This window comes from Phyllostomus discolor, chromosome X, assembly GCF_004126475.2.
Source record: "Phyllostomus discolor isolate MPI-MPIP mPhyDis1 chromosome X, mPhyDis1.pri.v3, whole genome shotgun sequence".
In the NCBI taxonomy this organism is placed as follows: domain Eukaryota; kingdom Metazoa; phylum Chordata; class Mammalia; order Chiroptera; family Phyllostomidae; genus Phyllostomus; species Phyllostomus discolor.
In genome coordinates, this window is record NC_050198.1 from 58272979 (window position 1) to 58296812 (window position 23834).

At 44.5% G+C, this 23834-nt stretch overlaps 2 protein-coding genes across 2 annotated transcripts; one reads left to right on the forward strand and one right to left on the reverse strand.

Moving 5' to 3' along the window:
• The first annotated feature begins 1555 nt into the window (after positions 1 to 1555).
• LOC114504881 lies at positions 1556 to 11056 on the forward strand. The gene is given in 9 exon segments (XM_028522720.2): positions 1556 to 1623; positions 7503 to 7633; positions 7918 to 7986; positions 8615 to 8717; positions 8719 to 8807; positions 8810 to 8834; positions 8964 to 9012; positions 9014 to 9047; positions 10576 to 11056. Coding segments are annotated over 9 exon segments (741 nt in total). The 3' UTR covers positions 10749 to 11056.
• Positions 11057 to 15163: 4107 nt separating this feature from the next.
• TMEM31 (transmembrane protein 31) lies at positions 15164 to 16275 on the reverse strand. The gene is given in 2 exon segments (XM_028523117.2): positions 15164 to 15644; positions 16187 to 16275. Coding segments are annotated over 2 exon segments (507 nt in total). The 3' UTR covers positions 15164 to 15226.
• Between the last annotated feature and the right edge of the window lie 7559 nt (positions 16276 to 23834).

A 23834-nucleotide genomic window follows, 5' to 3' on the forward strand; every position in this document is an offset into this window, starting at 1 on the left:
AATTCAGGAGGAGAACATGAGAGAATGGAGATGGCAGGGAGGTTGAGAGAAAAAGTAGGATGGAGAGAAAGTGAGAGCACAACAGGAAGAGGAGACAGAAACAGGTGAGAGAGAGAAGAAACAGGGAGGAAAATAGATATGGAGAGAGGATAGATAAAAGAAAGCTTTAGAGAGGGAGGAAATGGATGGAGAAAAAGAGAGAGGAAGGGAGGGTGGGCAAGGCACTTGGGGAAGTCCCAGATCAGTTTAGATGATGAATCTGGGAGTTTGGGAAGGTGTCCAGGAGAGGATATGGAGCTGCTGAAACACCTGGATGCTGTAAGCAAATGGGCAGAGGCAAGAGAGGAGAAGACCCACCTTCCCTGCCTCTATCCTCTGTCCAGGGCTGCCAACTGCTAGGTCATCGCTCTTATTCCCCTTGACTCCTCTAAAGTTTGCAAAGTCTGCTGTGTACCAGACCTACACTGGCCCTGCCAGGGATGCCTACCTATCCCTTCCCCCAATGGAGTGAGGCTAGAGAAAGTGCGTTGGGAAAAGGAGAATTCCAAGAGCTACAGAGGGCCTCCCAAGCTCACCACAAATGACTTAAGGGAGGAAAGCAGGAAAAGGATGTGCATCTGCAAGAATGAAGGAGATGAGACAGTCAGACAGAAAAATGTAGACTGGAAAACAAACAGACCACATACGAGGAGGACTTCAAAGTTCCTCTGTATCCTCCATCCCTTGTGCTTCCATCGAGAAGACTGAGGAACCACCCTGCCCTTGACCACCTCTTCCTTGACCCCTCAAACATGACCTGAAGCTGTCGGCTTGCAAATACCCAGTGTCTCTGCCTAAACCCTCTCAGGTATTTTTCCCCTTCATAAAAATCATTAGGACTTCACAGTTGGGCCCCAGCATAGCTCCAGGGTAAAAGGGAAACCCTGGTGAGTGGAAAGCAGGGCAGGCTGCACACACTCCTCCAGGTGGAGAGTTAGAAGCTGGACAGAACACCTCAAGTCTCCTCTGGGTGGCATCATCAGCCCCAGCCCCTCTCTAGTACATTGATGAGCTCCAAAACCCACTCCAGCTGCCGGCAAGTGTGCCTTTAAATTGCTGCTTTTGGAGGGTGCATCTGGGTGGAGGTGGGAAGGAAGAAAACTTCCTCCCAGTCTCCCTCCTTCCTGTCTCCCTCCTCCCTCCCCTCCAAGGCTCTCCAGGTTTTGGTGACTGGTTGCTACCTAAAGAGAATCTCTTCCAGCTCCCATCATGGGCAGGCTGAGGCACTCCCTGAGTCCAGGCAAACCAGAGCAGAAGACAACAGAGTTGTCTGTGTCAGTATCATTTCTAGGGGAAGAGTTCTGGCTCCTGACTGGTAATAGCAAGGCAAAAGAGAAGAGAGTAAATGAGAGAGGGTGAGAGGGTGGGGCAGGGAGGGAGAGAGAGAACTCCTAGCCTGATTCTACTGGCTTCTTGTGAGCTGAACAAGTTGGAGGAAGGATCTGTACTTTCAGCAGACACCACAGGATATCCCCTCACCTCAGCCAGGCTGAGAAAGGGATCCAGGGTACACAGAATGACAACTCAAGTTCCTGCAACCTTCTCCTTTCTTCTTTGGACCCTGCCAGGGCAGGTTCTCCTCAGGTGAGCTGAGGCAAGGTGAAAAGGAGTTGCATGTATGCAAACTCTGGCAGGGAGTAGCAGGGGCATCTGGCACAGTTTCTTCTAATTTTGCAAAAAAAAAAAAAAAAAAAAAAAAAAAAAAAACTTCTGGAGGGCTTCAGGGTATGACACCCCTTCCTTCATTCAGGCCCCAGGAGCTTTACATGAAATGGGTCAAGGCCCTGGAGCTAGTGGGAAGACTTTTGCATGGGTGGGATCTTTCTGGGCCTGGGGAAGTGCTAGGTAGCTAAGCCCCAGAACAGAGGCCATCCAATTCTATCCCCCTACCAGTTTGGCCACAGACTGCTCAGATCTTTAAAAATGACACCAACATCTGCCAGCTGCCCAACCAAGAGGCTTTGAGTATCAGGGTTTGCCCCAAACCACATCAGAATGAATCTGGCCTGACCAAATTTTGGCTCTCTGCAGTTATCCTGCCTGTGTGTACATAGCTGCACAGGGTCTCTGAATGGGCACTAACTGGCAGTCATTTCCTGGCCTTGGGCACAAGACATGCTTTGTGGTCCCTTTCTTATTAAACCAGGAACCAGTCTAGATGGACAGGGTGTGCTGAGCAGGAAAGATGGCTGCAGCTTGGGCTGAACTCGTTATAAGAACAGTGCCTCCCAAACTGGAAGGAGGGTGAGGGTCACTGCAGTACCATTCCCCTCCTCTTAATTCAAGGAGCACACCAGGACTGCTTGCCACTGAGGAGTCTCCTGCATTACTGCTTGCACACACATTGGCTGGCTGGCAGACAGGGATGTGGTATGTGGGAGCTGGTAAACCTCTGAAGAGTAAAAAGGAACCCAAAGTGGAATGGCAGTTCAGCTGGAGTTAATAGGAGGATGCAGGCAAAGGGGGCCCCAGCTGGGCCTTGTTGGACCTCCTGGAGGGGAGGTTGTCTCAAGGCCCAAGCTTCAGCAGCAGTATTCCCACTTGGGCAATTAAAGCAAGGCAGCCCCTTAGAAAGTCCTGAGTCTAAGTCCTTTACTGTACAAATGGAAACTAAGGCCTAGAAAGGGAATGTGATCTGTCCAAAGTAACTCAGGTACCCAGGAGCAGATCAGACTTCTCTTCTTACCCCACTGCATTGCAACCTCCCCTGTCTGCCAGCATTTAGGAATTTCTAGAGTGAAAATCTCACAGTGACACTGCTCTCAGGTTTACAGACAAGGTAGCCCCAAAATAAAGGGGTTGGAGCCCAAATCAGCTAAGCCCACAACCTGTGCCAGGGTCCTGGGGATGGGGCTAGCAGGAGAAGTGACATGAGAGTGGGGTTGAGAAGAAGGGCAAGGATCTGGCTGCTCCATGTGTGGGGCAATGTGGCTTGCCAAAAGGCAGGTGGCCCATGGCCAAAAGTAGCACGTGGTTGGTATGGACACCTTGTGGAGAAGCCATGGACTTCTTGCTCCAGCACTACCACTAGCCTCCTCAGATTTTCAGTCTCCGTAGGCCACCTGCTCTGGCAGCCCCTGATTGGGGCCAAGGTGGCCTCCGTGCCAGGGTAATAGCTTCCTCCCACTTAAGAGATTCAAGGAGGCAGGACTTTAGGAGGTCAAGGTGTAGCTGATCTTTCCTTACTCTGGTTTTTTGGCAAACCACCCTGGCCTGCTTGCATAATGGTATTATGGTATTATAGATGGACTTAGTTTTGAAGTCAATAGCTCTGTGTTTGAATCTTGACTTTACCTTTACTAGCTTAGCTCTTTTTAAAATTTTTGTTATTTTTATTTTTTCAATCAGTTTACATTCAGTGTTATTTTGTTTAGTTTCAAGTATACAGCATAGTGGTACATAAGCTGACTATTCAAAAATGAAGACAAGTGACAACAAACATTATGGAAAATATTTATCTTCACTAGGAAGAAAGGCAAATAAAACAGTGAGGTAACAAACCTCACCTCCCACACTTTCTTCTGAGAGAAGAGAACAATAGCAAGTCTTAGCATATGTGACTAAACTGCTTTGGGAAAGATTGGCAGCAATCGACACCCATGTGACAAAAAATGTGTGACTTGCTATGCTTTCAAACATATTGACATTTACTTAATTTTAAACTTACAAATGTAAGGAATGAAACCTATTATCTCACTGTTTCATCTCCATCTCTCTCCAATGAAGACAAACACTCCCCCCCCAATATTCACTGTCACCTGTCTTTTCTTTAAATATATTTCATTGATTATGCTATTACAATTATCCCATTTTCCCCCTTTATTCCCCTCCACCCTGCACAGCCCCCCTCCAACCTGCATTCCCCCCCTTTAGTTCAAGTCCATGGGTTGTACATATAAGTTCTTTGGCTTCTACATTTTCTATACTATTCTTAACCTCCCCCTGTGTATTTTCTACCTACCATTTATGCTACTTATTCTCTGTATCTTTTACCCCTCTCTCCCTGTCCCACTCGCCCGCTGATATCCCTCCATTTGATCTCCATTTCTGTGATTCTGTTCCTGTTCTAGCTGTTTGCTTAGTTTGCCTTTATTTTTATTTTAGGTTGTTAATAGCTGTGAGTTTGTTGTCATTTTACTGTTCATATTTTTTATCTTCTTTTTCTTAGATAAGTCCCTTTAACATTTCATATAATAAGGGCTTGGTGATGATGAACTCCTTTAATTTGACCTTACTGGGAAGCAGTTTATCTGCCCTCTCTTTCAAAATGATAGCTTTGCTGGATAGAGTCATCTTAGATGGGAGTCCTTGCCTTTCATGACTTCAAATGCTTCTTTCCAGCCCCTTCTTGCCTGCAACGTTTCTTTTTAGAAATCAGTTGATAGTCTTATGGGAACTCCTTTGCAGGTAACTGTCTCCTTTTCTCTTGCTGCTTTTAAGATTCTCTCTTTATCTTTAATCTTAGGTAATGTAATTATGATGTGCCTTGGTGTGTACTTCCTTGGGTGCAACTTCTTTGGGACTCTCTGAGCTTCCTGCATTTTCTGAAAGTCTATTTCCTTTACCAAATTAGAGAAGTTCTCCTTCATTATTTTTTCAAATAAGTTTTCAATTTCTTGTTCTTCCTCTTCTTCTGGCACCCCTATGATTCAGATGTTGGAATATTTAACATTGTGCCAGAGGTTCTTAAGCCTCTTCTCATTTTTCTGAGTTCTTCTTCATTCTGTTCTGGTTGAATGTTTCTTTCTTCCTTCTGCTCCAAACCATTGATCTGAGTCCTAGTTTCCTTCCCATCACTGTTGGTTCCCTGTACATTTTCCTTTATTTCACTTTTCATAGCTGTCATTTTCCCTTTAATTTGTGACCATATTCAACCAATTGTGTGAGCTCCCTGATTACCAGTGTTTTGAACTGTGCATCTGACACGTTGGCTATCTCTTCGTCGCTTAGTAGTATTTTTTCTGGACCTTTGATCTGTTCTTTCATTTAGACCATTTTTTTTTTTGTCTTGGAGCGCCTGTTATGTAGTAAGGAGCAGAGACTTAGGTTTTCACCAGGGTGGGACAACCCAGGTTGCTGTGTTGATATGCTGTATGTGAGACAGGGGTTTTAGAGGGAACAGTGCTGCTTGGTCTGCTCTCTGCAAGTTTTCAGTCACTTCCCTCGCTACCCACAAGCAAATTGGGCCCTTCTGGTGCTGATTCCCAGGTGGGTGGGTCTGTGTACATTCTAGGACCCTGTGGGTCTCTCCATTGAACTCTCCTGTGAGGCTGGGAGTTTCTCTTGCTGCCTCAACCCTCACAGGTTTTTTCAGTCAGAGGTTTTGAGGCTTTATTTCCCTATGCCGGAACCCTGGGTTGCACAGTCTGTCTTGCTCCCCAGTTGTTCCTCCTGGTTTATCTGCATGCAAATATGTGACTGCCCTGTCCACTAGCTGCCACCTCAACCGGTCCTCCAGCTACTGCCTTGCCAAGACTCCTCTCTGCCCAGCTGCCCATCTCTGCCCCTCCTACAGGTCTGGATGAATATTTCTTCTTTGACTCCTTGGTTGTCAGTTAAATTTTCTGTCAGTTCTGGTTGTTTTTTGTTTTTGACTTTGTTGTTGTCCTTCTTTTGGTTGTGCAAGGAGACACAGTGTGTCTACTTATGCCTCCATCTTGGCCGGAAGTCCTAGCTTAGCTCTCTGATCATTGGTGACCAAGGTGAACATGTTGTTTCACTTTGCTGATCCTTAATCTCCTCATCTATATAAAAAGATAATAATAGCACTTATTGAGACGATTGATATGGGAACTAAACTAGATCCAGTGAGTAAAGCATTTAGCATGGTGCCTTAGCTATATTTAATATTGTATCCATCACTGGTGGGTGCATAGATTTACTCGGAAAGAGGAGCCCACTAGCTCAAAGGAGACTCAGACCCCAAAGGACAGCAGTCACCCTGCCTTCAGCCTCACAGTGCAGCAGTGCAGGAACTAGCTCTAGACCTGGAGCAGTGGTGATGGCAGGAAAGCAGGAGTCACAGTACCCAGCCAGGAGTTCAGCCTGGGCTCAGGCCTTGAGCCCCACCTCTGCCCTCAAGGCTTTGTTGAGCTCCTGATCCCTTCTCTTGCTGTTCGATAGTAAGCAGACAAGCAGTTATGTGGAAATAGCTTTGCTGCTCTTAAAGGGGAAACTTGCCAAAGGAAAAAAGAGATGGCTTCTAGCGTAGGCCAAAACACACTGGCTCCTTACTTAAAATCAACCTGTTAAGAGGAAAAGATGGAAGTTGACCTTCTCAGCATGGCCATACTACTGGGAGGCTTTTCCATGCTCCTAGAGCCCTGCTTTCTCACCTACTTTGCTGCCAAAACATGTTCACCTATCTGGAGTTGCCATAACCCTGAACTATGGTCCAGCTTAAAACAGCTTCCTGCTAGATCAAATGCCAGAAGCCAAGCCCCCCCTCTCCAGAAGCTAGGTCCTAGACCCTGAGTGGCTCAGCATGAAGGCCAAACAACTGAAACCAACTCTCAGGGATGCAATTATTCTTGAGCCCCTCCAATCCTTGGCTAGGCCAGATAGGCAAAACGTTCCCATAGCTACATCATTTCCAGTGTGTGGTCACTTTTCTTTGAATACATTCAAGGCACCTTGAGAATGAGAACACTGCATGAGGCCTCAGTCTTGTGTTTGTGTCCTGATCCTGTCACTCATCATCTCTGAGACTTTGAGCAAGTCATTCCTCTTTCACTTTGTTTGTTTTAGATTCCATGCATAAGTGAGATTATACAGTATTTGCTTAATCTGACTGGATTATTTCACTTAGCACAATCCCCTCTAGGTCCATCAATATTGTCTCAGATGGCAAGATTACATTCCTTTTTTATTGCTCCATAATATTTCACCATATGTATCTACCACATGTCCTTTATTCATTCATTTTTCAATATATACTTAGGTTGCTTCCATATCTTGGCTATTGTAAATAATGCTGCAATGAACATAGGGGTGAATACATCTTTTCAAATTAGTGTTTGTTTTCATTTGATAGATACCCAGAAGTGGAATTGGAGGATCATGTAGTAGTTGTACTTTTAAGTTTTTGAGAAAATTCCATACTGTTTTCCATAGCAGCTGCAGCAATTTGCAATCACACAACTCCCTCCCCCTTTGTAAGCCCCAGTTTTCTCATCTGTAAAATGGAAATAATAGTCCTCACCCCCATCACACTGAGAATGGTGAGGAAAAAAGGATGTAATATAAATGAAAGCCATTTTCTAGGACTAATTGATAATCTGCCATGTTGGTTTATGGCTGTTTCTGTTCTCATTTTGCAAATTGACACCCAGGGACTCACCTTGTCCCATCCTCCTGCATGATGGGGAGACCAGCCAGACATGGTTAGGGACAGAGAAAGAAAAGTTCTGTGATAAAGGTAGAATACAATTGGCTTTAGACTTTTTAAAATCTCTCCTGTCCAGGGTTGTCTTGGCAAAAGAGGAAATCAAGTCTGGGACAAAGTGTTCCCAGCCCATGTTGTCCTCTGATTTCCTTGACAAACTTATGGGGCAGACATTTGGATATGATGCCAGGATTTGCCCCAATTTTAAAGGTAAGAAGCAATCATCTTACAAACTCCTCCCCCCACAACTTTCTGGAGACACACTGCTGATCTAGCTCCTATTGCCTGCCCCAAAGGCAGGAAGTTGGAGATGCAAGGCTAAGTCTTTCAGCTCAGAAGGAGCCTCTACTCCCCATTGCCCATGGCCTGTGTAGCTGGCACTGCCCTTTCCCAGCAGTTCTCTGGCCTCAAGCTCAAGGAGGGAGTCCTGGAACCTGTTCCCAGCCACCTGGAATGCCCTGACAATATGGCTGTGCTTTACTATTTACCTTTAGGACCACCCATAAACGTGACCTGCAATATCTTCCTCAACAGTTTCAGCTCTATCACTTAAGACTTCCGTGGTAAGGTCTCTCTGTTCCCCACTTCTACTCTAGTGTGAATGGGTGAAGCCCTCCAGATAGCAAGCATTTTCTCCTTCTGCTGTCTTCTCCTGGTTTCATGGTCATGGCTAAGTCCATGTTATGTGTGAAACTGGTCACTGGGAGGAACACTTTTCCCAGCCCATGGTTTCAGTGCTAATGGCAGACTAGCCTAAGCAGTATATGGTCCAGCCTAGGAGGTAGCCTGGGAGGCTTTGGAATCAGAAAACCTGTGTTCAAACCCTGACTCTACCACTGAATAGCTGTGTGACCCTAGGCAGGTCTCTTTTTGTCTCCATTTCCTCATCTGGAAAATTAGGGTCATAACAGCACCCTCCTCACATGGTGGGTGTGAGATTTAAATGAGATGAAGCTCATAAAGAAAGCACTTAGAAGACAGCCTATGCATAGTAAGTGCTCAATAAATGTCTTTTCCCTTCCTATCTTTTCCATATCAGCCCAGTTTGGCTGCTTCTTCCATGGAAAATGCCCATTACCTCTGAGATGTGCTCCCAGCATTTCTACCTCATGACCCTCCTATCCATGTAAGGCTGGCTGGGCCCCTGGAATACCACTGTCACTGTTGGGCCCATCTCTGCATCCTTGTAAGACTACCAGGTGAATGTCTTCTTGGGGAAGCAGTGGAATGACCTATGCCTGGCCTACAGACAATACCCTGATGATTCACTAGAACTTAACCCTTCCATGCTAGACTATCTGGAAACCCAACCTGTTCTTTGCCAATGAGAAAGAGGCCAACTTCCATGAGGTGTCTGCCAATGACAAGTTACTACACATCTTCAAAAAGGTAATGTGCTCTACAGCACCAGGTGCGCCTGCTGGGAGAGTTTGGGTCAAGGGGAAGAAGCCAAGGGGAAGCTGACGTGACAAAGGAGGGCCCCTGTGTTATGCTTGGCTCCAATAAACCAATGCCACTTCTTTCTTACTGTCCCTGCTAGACTGACCCTCCTTTTGTCTTGTGGAATGGACCTCAAGAACTTCCCCCAAAGACATCCAGACCTGAATGATGCAGCTGGAGAGTTGTAAGTGTCCCTAGAGAGTCATGGAATAAGGCCTGGTATCCCAACTAGTTAGCTCCATTCTGAGATATTCCAGACAGGAAAAGGGCATCCCAGACCAGGAAGGGATATCACTAAGCACTCACATTCCTTGGCACGAATGAAACTAAAAGCCAGCACTTGCTAATACCCAACACAGTGTTATTTTCCCATCCCCACACAATTTGCTGACCTGGCTGTTCCAGGGGCTGGAGAATGGGAAGACCCCTGCCTTACACAAATTTGATTGTGCTGGTTGTGTGCGGGGGGTCATTTTAGGGACACTTCCTCTGCCCAAACATGTGTTCCCTCTCACAGTGCTTTAAGTGTTTCTACCTCAACTTCCCCTGAGTTAAGACATTCAAGATGACCATAAAACCGCCAGAGTTAGCAGGGATGGAGTACTCTTTGAACCTTGATTCCTCATGAACACAGATAACTTGTAGAGAGGTGGACAAGGACAGTTTTAGACATAGATCAGTGCCCAGAGTGGCTAAATCAGCCCAGGGTTATTCTATGGCAAAGATTCCAGCCTACAGGGGCTGCACCAAGTGCAGAGAAGTGAAAGGATGACAAGGTTGAGTCATCACTTATGTCCACCCCTTTGCCATCTCCTGAGTGTGGTAACACGGTGAGATCAGGAGACATCCACTTGGTCTTTAGAGAAGAAGGCTCACTAAGCTGTTTCCAACATGTAATACTTTTGATTGCTAGAATGTACCATATACAGTCAGCTCTCTACAGTTCATAAGCCATTTTCATGACCAGGTTCTTATTACCCTCTTATAACAACTTTTAAAAGTAGGTGGAGCATTTTACAGAAGAGGAAGTGATTTGCCCAATGTCATACTGCTACTCTAGCTCTACTCTGAACATCTGTGAGCCTTTGTGTTTCTGCTCCCATTTCTACCTGACAGGTGTGAATATGGTCATAGATGTGGTAGGAGCCCTCACAAACTTCTAGCTCTCTGTGAGCAACCTGACATGTTCAGGTGTTAGCTCTCAATTTTCCCCAGTTCAGGGTCCTGGCTATGAGTCTGTGGTATACACATTATCCCACACATGACTAGCATGGTATAAATAGCTCCTCCCTAGGGTGAGTTAGCAGAAGCCCTGGTTCTAAGGTTGGCTCAGCTTTAGACATGTGCTTGGTACACATGCTTACTCTCCTGGATTTGAAATATGGCAGGAGGTCCCCAGCTGGGTTCCTTGACATCTTTTCAACCTTTTTGACCTTTCTAGTCTGCCAGAATAATTTGTCTTTGGGTCTCTCTAAAGTTTCAAAACGAGGTAGGAAAGGAGTCTGGAAATCTTTCTGATTTGCCCATTTATGGTGGGCCTGTGAGACAATTGACCAAGTACCCTCTTCAGGAATGTTTCCCTTTCCAAGATGAGCAGGGAGCTCTTAAAACCCAGGTCTTACTCATCTGTTCTTTCTGCCAGTTCTAACCCTCACCCTACCTCTATCCAACACTCACACTCTGTAGCCTTCTGCCATCTCTGTCACTTTCAGTTGGCTATACCATAAATGACCTCATGTTTGAGTGGCTGGAAGATGATCCCACTGTACAAGTGGCTGAGGGGCTGACTCTACACCAGTTTATCTTGTGAGATGAAAAGGATCTAGGCTATTTTACCAAGTACTACACAACACAGGTAAAAACCCAGGGTCTTTATTCTCTTTGAGTCATAGGAGGACCTCCATATGAGAGAGTAGGGGGCAAGCAGCAAGCCTCTGTGTGCCAGATGTGGTGTTAAGTGGTTCATATTCCTCATCTCATTATGGTAGGGGTTATCAGTCCCATTTTCCAGAAAAGGAAAACTGAGGTTCTAAATGGCTGATTTAGAATTCAAATTCAGATTGGTCTAATTCCAAAGCCTGTATTCTTGTCCCTGTCACATGCTGCAGAATAAATGGGCCTGTGCCACTGAGTAAAAGGAATGTTCCACCTGTCTTGGGGCCAACTTTGTGGGAAGGTAGGGAATCTACATCTGGGAGAAGTCAATGGCTGCACTGAACCAGAAGGGAATAGGCCTCAGGGCACTGGTGACTTCTTGTCCACACCTCCTACTGCTGCCACTGCTGCCGAACTCTTGTGAAATGGTTTGTCTTCCCAGGTGTGAAATATGGGCCAGGAAGTAAAAGGGGGCTGCCCAGAACATCTGTACCCTGATACTGCCTCATTTACACTGGCAATTTGGCAGCCAAGAGTTATGATCCTGAGATAGAGGACACAGGATGAAGAGGGGATATCCTAGGTACCTCCTATGGTGTGCTAATGTGCTTTAGGTGCCACCCTATGAGTATGTGTGATTATGTATGTGGGGGTACGGGGAGCGAGGAGAATGGACCATTGAATTTAAAAAACGCTGGTGGGAGTGGAAATTGGTATAACCTTCACCGGGGAAAGAAACCCTGGCAATATATATATAGTCCCCTGGGAGCCTATTAAAATGTTGATTACTGGGCTCTCCCTCTCAGAGATTCTGATCTGCATTTGAACAACCATATTGAGGATTCTGATAAAGGTGGTACAGGGGGGCATGTTTTGAGAGTTTTTTAAATTAAATGCATTGAAGTGACATTGGTTCACAAAACCATATAGGTTTCAAGTATACAACTCAATAAAATATAACCCTGCTGATCCAGGTATCCCCACTCCTTGAAATTTATTAAAATAAAATATTCTAAAGTATCATATTGACTTTAGACCCCAAAAAGTCTGCTGTGTCACTGTTTATACTAGCAAAAACATGGAATTGTTGTAAATATACACTAATAAGGCAGAGGTTCAATAAATTACACCTTTTTCTTTGCCATTATGGGGTCGTCCAAATGCAATGATCTCTGTCTCTCTGCCATTCTTGATCTATACAACTGCAGGTGGCTCTGTGCAAAATGGAAGAACTAAATGGAACTTTCTACCAGAGACTGATAGATTAGACCTAATCTGTTGTTTCTCTTGAGATACTGCAATCTAAATGTTCCATAGTTCTTAGTAGTAGTGAGGAGGGCAAAAAGAGGAAACAGAAGCCAGAAGAGACAGATACATTGCTAAGCCATCCATCCATCCACTCACGCATTCATTCATCCAAACATCCATCCATTCAAAAAAATATTTACTATGTGCCAGGTGCTCAGCTAGGCACTGGGGATTTAACAGTGGACACAATAGGAACCATCCCTACCATCCAAGCACTCACAGTCTAGTGAAGAAAATGGCCAATTGTATTTGATGGATACTAAGAAATTGCAGGTAACCTGGGCACATATAACAGAGGCAACAAACCCAGGCTAGAATGATTATGGAAGGCTTCCTAGAGGATGTGATATCCAAAGTGAACAGTAAAAGTTATATAGGTAAAGGAGAGAGACACAGAGAGATTATCTCCTTAGGAGACTACTGAAATAATAGTTCATCATGGCAGGGTCATAGATTGCAAAGGGTGGTAGGTGGGATGAGGCTGAAGGAGTAGGCATGCTAAGGGGGGTATAGACTGTACTATAAGGGTACTACTGGAGAACCAATAAAGGCTTGGTAGCAGGGGAGTGGTATGATCACATTTACATTTTGAAAACAAAACTCTGACTACCATTTTGAGAACAGATTGGAGGTGTCAAGTATAGATACAGGGAGACCACTTAGGAAACTGTTGCAGTCCTTCAGATGGGTTAGGATAGTTGAATGGATGGAATCCAGAGATATTGGATTTATTATTAACACACTCATTGTTAACAAGACTTTCTTCCTGCTGCTTATGGTGTACTTTTCTTTTGATGGACCAAAGCCCTTTATGGACCTCCCTTGTCATTACCTCATTGTTAAACTTTGTAGAAGTTACTAGACATCCCTGGGGACACAGTGGGACTGGGAGATGGTGAATGAAATAGGATGCCCTCTTAGTAGGTGGCAAAATGGAAACACCAAAGGATGCTTAATCAGGGTTGCATAGCAACCCATCACCACCACCCACCTCAGTGGAATTCCCCTAAAACAGAGTGCAGGGTTTCATCCACCTTAGCACTGTTGCCATTTTGGGCCTGATAATTCCTGTTGTGTGTGTGAGAAGGGATGGGGGTTAGGGGTGGGTCCTGTGCATTGTAGGATGTTTAGCAGTGTCCCTGGCTTCTTCTCACTAGATACTAGTAGCCACCACCACCCCCAAAAATTGTGCAAACAAAATTGTCTCCAAATATTGCCAAATGCCCTTGGGGGGAGGGGTTTTCCTAGGGTAAGAACCACGGAGGGGGAAGGTTTATCCAGTGAGAATTGCTCCTTACCTGAAGTCTGCAGCATCTTTACTGTCCAACATAGCAAAAGCTTGTGAAACAGGTTGTCTGTCATCAATTCTGCTCCTGCTGGGGAGCCCTCTAGGGTGAATTTAGCAACTTAAAACTATGTAGGGAGTCGATCTAGTTAAGGAGGTTAAAGGACTTCATAAACCTGAGTTCTAAACCCTCTCTTGGCTCCACCCAGCCACAACCCTGTTCCAGGAGAAGTGAGTGTCCAATATTCACAAGGAAAATGAGAGAGAAAAGTACTTAAGGGCTGCCAAGGCAGGTAGTGAGAGGATAGCAATAGGGACTAGATAGGTCATACCAAGGGTACCTAGAAATTAGAGAAGTTTCCATAGCCAGGGGTGGGTAACACTCCCTTGGGATCCCTTCTCTGTTCTGCTCTCCATTGTGGGAGATGAGGCCCAGCTCACCATGAAGCTCAGTTCTTCAGCAAGGCCTCTCAAAAAGAGCAGCAGGAAAAACCATGGGTCAAGGGAAGCATAGGGATGGAGGAGGGAAAGGAAGAAACTCCTAGTCTGATGTTGAGACTGCAGCTCAGAACCCCCAATCCCAAGATTACATCTTCTCACTGGGTAATCTTGCCTAAGACTTTCTCTCTAGGCTTCAGGTGTCCTCATGTGTCTCATATGGGCATAACAAACCCTGTCCAATTGTTACAGGGTACCAAGAGGGGGGGGCCCAAATAGGCATTTGAAATGGGGTCCAGAACTTAAGGTGTCCAGGAGATTTTGGGATGTCTCCACCCCCCCACCCCCCGCCCAGGGTGTGGGTTGGGGGAAGGGACAAATGGAGCAGGGCCATTGAGAGCTGTTTAGCATAGCAACAGCCTTGCAGCTAAACTCTGGTGTGGTCGTTTGGCATATCTATAACCTTTGGCTGGTTGCATAGATATGTTAAGTAGCTGTGATCAGCTCTAAGCCAGGGGAATGGAAGTAACTTCCCCACCCAGATGTAACTGGGTGGGAGGCGGGTCCCCTGAGTTACAGCGCCTGCATGGGAGCTCAGAGAGGATTGGCTCCAGGACATGGGGCCACGCCTGCCCAGACTCATGATGGCAGCCCAGTAAAGCTGGAAGGATACGAGTTCCGGCATGTGAAGCCGAGTATGGGAGGAGTCAGAAATGGGGCTGCAGAGGAAGATTGGCCGCGGGGATTTAAAACCCAGATTTGGCGGCCATTGAGGAGGAGAACCACGCGGACTTGATGGAGTGGAGACTCCTGCAGCCCTGAGAGAGGGAGAACCACACGGCAGCCCTGAGGGAGAGAACCACGCGTCTTTAGCAGAGTGGAGACTCCCGCATCCCAGAGAGAGGGAACCACGCGGCCTGGCAGAGTGGGGACCCCCACAGCTTTAGAAGGGGGAACCACCACCTGGTTTTAGCAGAGATCCCGGCGACTCAGCTGAGGGTGCCGGGAACCCAGGGAGGTCTCCCAGTCAAGATGGAGTACTAACTGGGAAGAACCAGAGGGCTGCCTAAGCCATGGACTTCTATTTCCTTTCTTGAGATATGGTACTCTGGACTGGGCAAAGGGGGAAGGAAGGAAGGACTGTGTGTTTGTGGGTGTTTTTAGGGACTTTAGGATTTTTTTTTTTTTGATAAAGACATTAGGTCACTACTTTAAGTCAGTATAGCATTAAATAAACATTTCCTTTCTTTTCACAAATCTCTGGCATTGAGAGACGTCTTTCCTAGGGCAGCGGACATAATGGACCCGGGGCCTTCTTTCAATAATAGTATATCATCCCAGGACCCCCTTGTTGTGTTCTGTAACACAATTACCACCATGGCTGTGAGAACCCTAGGAGATTAACAGGGCCAACAGATGCTGAGTTCACATTCAGTGATATTCATTGGAGAAAAGAATCAGAAGAAGATAAGAATGAAAAGAATAATAAGAAGCAGAGTCAGAAGCAAAAGTACAAAAGAAAAAAAGAAAGAAAGAAAAAGAACTGTAGGGAGGAAAAGCAGATGGAAGTGGAGGGTGGACAGTGCAAAGAGATGAAAGATTATCTCTTTGACATGGGACTTCAGACAATTGGAAATATCATGGAAAGCTTCTTTAAAAAAAAAAGAAAGAAATTCAGGATGAAATTGAAGAACAGGCAGTTGATAAGTGTTGACAACTCACTGGATAGGCCATGGGAGGACTCCAGGAAGGTTAACTGCTCTTTTGATAGATATTGCAGGTATCCTACGTGAAGGCAATCGACATCTGAATGGCTGTGTACCTGCTTTTCATGTTTGCTGCCCTGCTGGAGTATCCTGCTGTGAATTTTGTTTCCTGTCAGCATAAGGAATTCAAAGCAGAGGCACCAGCACGTGGTGTGTATAACTGAAGAGGGGACCACTTCCTTCCTCTTCAGGACTCCTTTCTCCCTGCCAGTCTTGCCACAAATCAAGGTTAAACCTAGAGTTGCAACCACTTGACAGGCAATCAGTAACCCTGGATTCTAGTCCCAGGATGGTCACAGATAAGTACTTTAACCCCTTTTATTCCATTTTCTTAATCTGTCATTGGAACCCTAATCCATACAGGGAAGTCTACTAGGCCTTTAGAGCATGGGCACAGAGCCTGGTACATAAGAACTGAAAAAAAAATGTTAGCCACCATTAGAACATTATCTTGTTAGTCAATATGAGATTGCTTTGAGAATTAGTGGTGGTTGCTCCTGGTTCTCCCCCTACCCAGGAGAAAGGTACCCCAGGTTGTCATATACTGATTAAGAATTCAAGAGTCAGCATTGGTCTCTTTATAGGGGAGCCTTGTAAAAGGGTCCCCATAGCTAAGCTGGAATTGAAAAACCATCCTTTTCCTCTTCCAACTGTTGGATTTCTTTGCCTTGATATTCATTGAGCGCATCAGAGGTGTTGGGTGTGACTTGTTCTCCCTCACTCTTATTTGTTCACCCCATTTCTTCTATAATAGAGTGATCACCTGGGGAAATTGAGCAGGGATCTTGTAGTCATGACAATGGAGGCAGTTTACCCTTATTTCCCAGACAATAGTGCTGGGTACGTTGTCATGACAATAGAGGTGCCTGGGCCACTTTCACAGAAACAAGTGTCTAATTATGAGCAAAGACTTTGCTGAGCTGTACACTGGCCTCTTAATCACAAGACAGAGTTCTGGTGTGTCTTGAGCTCTGACTCCTTGCTTTATGCCTAATATAGAGGCCTTAAAGCTAAAGGGACAAACGCATGTGATATCTGGGGTACGTGAAAAAGGGCAGGGGAGAAAAATGATGATCTGAGACCCCTATTTGGGGACACTCTAACACTAATGCTCTTTCTCTCCTAACACCCCACTTCCCACCTCAGCTGCTGCTGAATTACCTCTGCCATATGTCTGTACTAAAAATATCTTGCAAACTACTGTCTCTTGTTAAGATCCCTTTCTGCTGAGAGTAAGGCTCCTGTCTCATTAGTGGTTTTGAGGACAATTCTTGCCTGGCTTTAATCCTTTAGTTGGGCCCTGGGAAGTTCTTCCTCTAGTGGAAATGATCCATAACTGCATCTCCTTAAATAGGACCCATTCTTCAATAGACCTACTCATATCAGCCCTTGTTATCCCATGTTGATGTGTAGAAAAAATATACAGACTTGGCACAAGGGCAAGAGGATGCATTCTTTTCTAAACTAACTGTCTCTACCCCTTCTTTGTCTATGTTAAACCTGCCTGCAGGTACCCAAATCTTACCTTTATAGTTTTGATTTTGATGCCTTCTCAATGCCTACCTTGGAAAAAAAGAGCAGGCTGATGAACAGTTCCAGAGTCCTTTTGCCAGATAAATTGACTGTGTGTGTGTCCCAGCAACAGAAGACTGCAGCAGCTACTGTAGAGCTACTCTAAGTTGCCAGTAGTGCCACCACCTCCCCTGCACCTCTCCCTCTTCCAGCTGCCCACAGCGTACCTGTCCCCTCTTGTTGTATATAGTTTGATCCTGATCTCACAATGGAGATTGTCATAATCAATGCTGAATTATGACAAAGTTGTAACAGCAGCCTGGGCCCTGCTTAGGCTCCTGGATCCTGCCTGAAAGTGAGCTGGGCTTATTATTAATGTAAATAAAACCTGAAAATCCAAACTGGTATCATTAGTCCATGTCCCACTTAGAGTTTCCTAAAGCCATTGCTATCCCAGTGGAGTGGTAGCAGGGATCTTGGAAGCCACTGAGCAGGCTGGAAAAGTTGATGCAGAGTTAATCCATTTCAAAAACCTGTCTCTGGGCCCTGTTGGAGAAGCAGCAGTCTTTAGTTTGGGAGGAGCCCTTTTAAGGGAGGGAAGATAATCCAGATGCTTTTCAGGGAACCCTTAGCCAAATGCAAGTTAGTAGTGTTCTAGGAGCCTGCCACTTGTTCAGCTGGATCCAGGCTTAATACTGTTTTTCTCTAAACTCTCCTCAACTACATGTCTTCACTGCATGGTGGTCTTCTTCCATGTAACTTTCTGAAGTAGTTTACCTTTTCCCCCATATATTTCTGATTTGTCTTCACAGCTCATCTAAGTGTCACAGGGAAGGGTCTGTCTCTCTTGTTTTTATAACTTCAATGGGCCCTAGCACCAAACTCTGGACATGGCACCATGAAACCCAGTTCACCAACCTTGGCAGGCCGACTGGTGAGGGCTCTCTTTCAAGCTGGGCAGAGAGAAAGCCTTGACATTATCAATAGAATACTTTGAGAAATGGAAGAAATTTCAAAATACTGCCTCTCAGGGGTTTGGCCCCAGAATGCTGCTTGCCTAGCACCCTCCTCCATTCTCCAATCTCTTCATTTCAATACCTATTATTTAATACCTATCACTCTTTCCATCTCCACACCTCACCTCCCACACTGTGCATTCCTTCCCCAGCTTGGTTTTGGAATATCTTCCCTCTCTAGTTCCCCAAACTTCCTCCCTTATATATAGCTACAACAAAAATGTTCTATCTCAACAACCATGGAAGACATAATATGTTGTTTAAATCTCCATTGTCCTTCCCAACACACACACACACACACACACACACCCCTCAAAATTTGGCCTAAATATCTAATACCCAAGTCCAGGACCCCTTAGATTTCAGGCCACTCCTCTTTGCTCTCCCAACTACAAATGGTACAATGCATTAAAAAAATGTAGGCCATAAGCACCTTACTCTATTAGCCACATTTTTTCTCCTGTGTAAATAGCATTTTTTCAGCCTGGGAAATAGTTCCAAATAATTCCCTTTAGATTTACTGTGATTGGATAAAAGGGAAAAGAATTAGATCTACAGAAGCAGAAACAGTGGTTGTATTTAACTTCCTCTTTCAGAGCTTTTTGCAAACAAATATATTTTGTGCTTGTATACTCTAGCTGAGGGGATCAAGATGAACAGTGGGGAATGGGAAATCTGAGACCTGAACTAGAAAGCAAAATAGAAAATCATTTTATTTACCCCCTTATTTTTCAATTACTTGGAAGATATTTTGTTTGCCTCTGGTTCTTCATTTCTAAAATGGGTTCAGCACAATCTCTCATGTAGGAATAATGTGGAAATGAATTTGAAAATACAGGTGAGATTAGCCAGGAACTTTGGTAAGTGAGGTTATGTAAATAACTTTGAGCGGACAGCTAAGGCTGCCCCACTACAACAACTGAGGGTCAAAGAACAGCTACAATTGTGAATTGCCTCTGTCCTACATACATACAACTACCTCCACAAAATTTAGCAAAATCAAGGAGCAAAGCTCTCTGCTGGGCAGACTTAAGAGAGATTCTTCCCTATGCCAAAGGTACCACTCTTTCATCAGGACATTGTGCCAGAGTGGGACAAGAAGTAATTGTTTTTTTCTGCCAAGTTACTGTTTTTCCTGAAGAATCAGTTCCAAAGTCAGATTCTTCAGTTTGAGCTCTTGAGAGAATACTAGCTCCATGTAAAAAAGCCATTCCCTGTCCTATATTCTGAAGCATGTGACTCATCAGACCATTTATTTTTTTAAAGATTTTATTTATTTTTGAGAGGGAGTGGAAGGGAAGGAGAAACAGAAGGAGGGAAACATCAATGTACTAGAGATACATTGATTGGTTGCCTCTCACATGCCCCTAACTGGGGACCTGGCCCGCAACCTAGGCATGTACCCTGACTGGGAATCAAACTGGCCTTTTGGTTTGCAGACCAGCACTCAATACAGACCTGCACCAGCCAGGGCAAGAGACCATTCATTTATTCAACTGATATCCACTGGTTGTCTATTAGATGCCAGATCCTGTGCCAGGCACTCGGGACAGAGCAGTGAACAAGACGATTGTTCTTTCCCAAATTTTTACCATGAGCCCAGTAGAAGCAGGGCAAGAGTTAGGATCTGTTATTGAATCTCTGGCCTGAGCTTGCCTTCCCCTGATGCCTGGTGATAGGTTAGACCTTCTAGTGATGTAATAATCATAGGGCACTGGGACCCACCAGATCATCTTATCTGTGAAGCCACTTTACAATGTGTTACCACAGCTGCAGAGGCCCCATTATAAAGATCCTATAATGTTTTTCTAACTGCACAGCACATATAAAAATCTACTTTATTCACATTTTATGTTTATCTATGTCACATTCATTCAATGTGCATATGTCTTGTTCTGTTTCAGCACTGAAAGTCCCTAGGTCTCAGGACGCCTTCTTTATTCCTGGGAAAAACAAGAAGATAGTTGGCATCATCTCTTAAGGGGGCATTTCACGTCAGGTGATTTCTTAGATAGCTGAAGGTTTTATTCTTATAAACATTAATACTCTTAAAAAGTGTAATCATCTTTGAATGAAGTATTTCTAGGTTCTGGCATATATTTACTTGTCTTCTGCTAATTTCCAAGTTGTGAGGCTGTGTGTCCTTTAGAAGTAGACAGATTTAGGCATGTTTAAGTTGTATATAAACTGAGTAAATAGGATATGAGTGGTGACCTGAAGGGCTCTTATATATGAGTAAAACTCTATTAATCACTCAGAGACTCAGAGGGTCTCTCCCCCCACCAACTTTATACTTCTGTTCTTACTTCCGGGTTCTCAGCTGTGTTATAGCTACTTAAAGTTGTCAGCTGACAAATAAATAAATTTTTCATAATCTACTACATTCCTTAGTGCTTATATAAAATTTACTTCCACAATGCATGCAGCATAAATAAAAGGAAATATGTATTGGGTAACAAATGTTACCGTAGATCAAGAGTGTCAAACTTCTTTTCACTGGGGCCCACGTCAGCCTCACGGCGGCCTTCAATGGGCCGAATGTAATTTCAACTCCTTAACAGTTAAGTAGTTACATTTATACAGTCCTAAAATTATTTTGGGACAAAAATCATTTTTGCTTTTTGAAGGCAACCATGAGGCTGATGTAGCCCCTGGTGAAAATGAGTTTGACACCCCTGTCCTAGATATACTGACCCCCATGTTGAAATCAGCTGATTTGCAGAAAAACACAGGTATCTGCAATAGAGTAATTATCTTTACCCTAATTTGGATAATCCACTCCATTATTTAAAACTTTGGGAATTTTCAGCTTTGAGTCAAGAAAAACAATTATTTAAAAGATACCATGTACATAGAGAATTAATTCTGAAGCTCTTGAAAGTCATTGAATTCAAGCTCATCAAGTCTAAAGACCTCAGCTGTGCCTTTCTAAAGGTTTCATTGTTCTGTTTATTCTATTTATTATCAGTCAGGGATAACTTGACATTGAAATGTTCCTCCAAGGGTGGTTTGGCACTTCATTGGGTTTTAGATAGCTCTAAGTGATGTTTTGCATTTTAAAAAAGCAGTTTGGGGCTTATCTGCAAATGGAAATGGAATCGTAATATACCATACATATCATATATAGCTAGTTAGCATACATGTAACTCATGAGTAGTTTTGTGGCCATAAAAATGCATGCAAAAGGCACTTGTACCCAAACACCTCATCTATATAGCCTCACCTATGAGATATTTGTGTGGCCTGGTCTCTATCCTTCTACCTTAAAACTATGACTTCAAATTCTGCCTTTTCCTCCATGTAATTCCAGGAGGAAGATATCATCCAAGAGAGTCACTTCTGTTTTTGTGGATATGGCCCAGGCCACTGCCTGCAGGCAAGGGATGAAGGTCTAATGGAAAGTTCTGGCATTTACAGCCCCCAGCCACCATCCTCTCTTCTAAAGGCAGAGAGAAGCCATAAGGGAACTCTACATGGACCAAGTCAAGAGGATTAACACCATCTCTCGGTTTGTCTTCCCTTTCACTTTCCTCACCTTCAACATCTTCTACTGGATTGTCTATAAAGTGCTATGTCAGAAGATATTCACCAGGTACTCTGAATAAGGTTGGGGCTAGAGAGTTCAGCTGTTGGCTTCTTACTTCCTTCTGGGTGGGCTTCCCACCTCCATTAGATTCCACTGGGAAATTAAATAGTTCCTTCCTGATCTCCCACTCAGAACTTCATCAGCTGATCCCAAAACTATGTGGTTCTACACTACATAATGCCAATAGTGGCTGCACAAGATGGTTTGTCTACCCTAATCCAGATTTTCTCCATGCTATCTATCCCTTTTCTAATGAGTAAGGTCTGACTATCTTCTAGGGGCCAGGATGCCTTTCTTCCCTTGCTGGAGACTGTTTTCCATTTCTCCAATGGAGACTACTGAGAGGAACTTCCATTTCTCCAATGGAGACTATTCAGACCACTGCTACTAGATTCTGGCATTTGTCATCTTAATCTGCATCACTCTTCGGCCTGCCACCTCCCACCTACAGCTTGTCCTTTACAGTGCCCTCTGTCCCTCCTACCACAGGCTTAAATAAGGAGTTATTTCCCATCCACAGGTGCTGCCCTGTGTGACTCAGTCAGGTTCCTTGACTGTGGTAGGAAGACAAGATGGCAGGTTCCCCACCTCTCATCAAGGCTGAAATAGTCATGGGCTGCACTGGAGTAGGACATTGCTATACAACCCAACAGAGGTCTTCAGGTCTTCTAAGAGGCTCAACACTGTCAGAATAGGGTCAGGAATTTTGAACTCTTAGAAAGACCACCCTCTCAGACCAACCTGAACTTCCTAGTCTCAGAACGGGTTTTATTACCTAACTAATTAGCATGGTGACAGGGTATGTTTACCTGTTGGAGAATGTAAAAAGAAAAAAATGCTTACTCTTCAAGGAACTTGATGATGCTACGAAATATTCAAGAAAAGTGAAATCCAAGGTAGTAGGACCCAGGAGGAGAATACAGAAACTATCATCAGAGTCTTTTGTTGGCTTTGGTTTCCTTTTCTCAAAAGTCTCTATATCCCAGGATCCCTCACTTACAACTTTGTCTTTCACCTCTTTCTAGTAAGCAAATAATTGTATCATGTAACCTTGTGCAGGATAAAGTGGGCTTTGAGGCACCTGGGAAGAACTAGGCATACAGGGGACCCCTACTCTGGACAAACATTCACCTCAGGGTAGTAATAGAAGTTAGAGAGCCATGAGTTGGAATTATTTAACCTTTCTTGTGTTTTCTTTGTCTTTCTACAGTGAGGAGGTGTAACAGTCATTTTAAGACAACAGAAATGTCAGAATAGAGGCTGTGGAAGAGTCCATTTCAGGCCTGACATAGCACATGGACATGGGGAAGCAGGGGGCCTGGTACACTGAGTCCTTTGAAATGACCCAACTGAGAGGAACTGAAAAAGGGAAGATTCAAATGCATGGCTAACAGCTGGAAGGCAGAGGTGATCAAATGACCTTTAAACATCTTGACTTTCTTCCTGGACTTAGAATAACTGTGTAAATCCAATCTCTCTCTCTCTCTCTCTCCACCCTCCTTTCTCCCTCCCTCCACCCTCCTTTCTCCCTCCCTCCATTCCCCCCTCTCTTGATCCCTCCCATTCCTTTCTCCCTTCCTCTCTTCCTCAAAACTGTTCCAAATTTAAAGTCAATAAATCTAGTGACTAGAGAAAATCCTATATTCAAACCAAGAACTCAAGCTTTTTCATCCCTTTTTCCTATTGATCTTGTCTGGTTTTCCTATTCACTGAGATACCCCTCTTGTTCATGTCTTGACTTTGAAAAGAACATTCTGGGCTGACCAGGGTAGCTGGACCAGAAGTTAATCTTATTGACCATATTAATGATGATTCTGGTGCCAAGGAGATTCAAAACTAAAGGGTTGGCTTAAGGGGAGAGATTTAATTAAGGGGCAGAGAGTCCCTGTTTTCCAACTTCTGCCCAGGTAGTGCCAATCAATGAGAAGCCACAAGCAATACCCTTTTGAAAGAAGCAGAGAGTATCTCTTTGATACTCTCTCTGTCAGGGCTGGGGTGTCAGGCTGCTGCAGCCCGACAGTGGGGGCAGCGGGGGATGGACTATGGAGATGAGCTTATTTCACAGAGCTCTACTTGTTATAGATCTTGTCCAGATGGGCCAACTGCACAAAACTGCCCTGTTGGAAGTCTCAAGAACAATGGCCTGGAGACAACTACAGCACTGAGCAATAGGGCCTTCCCAACT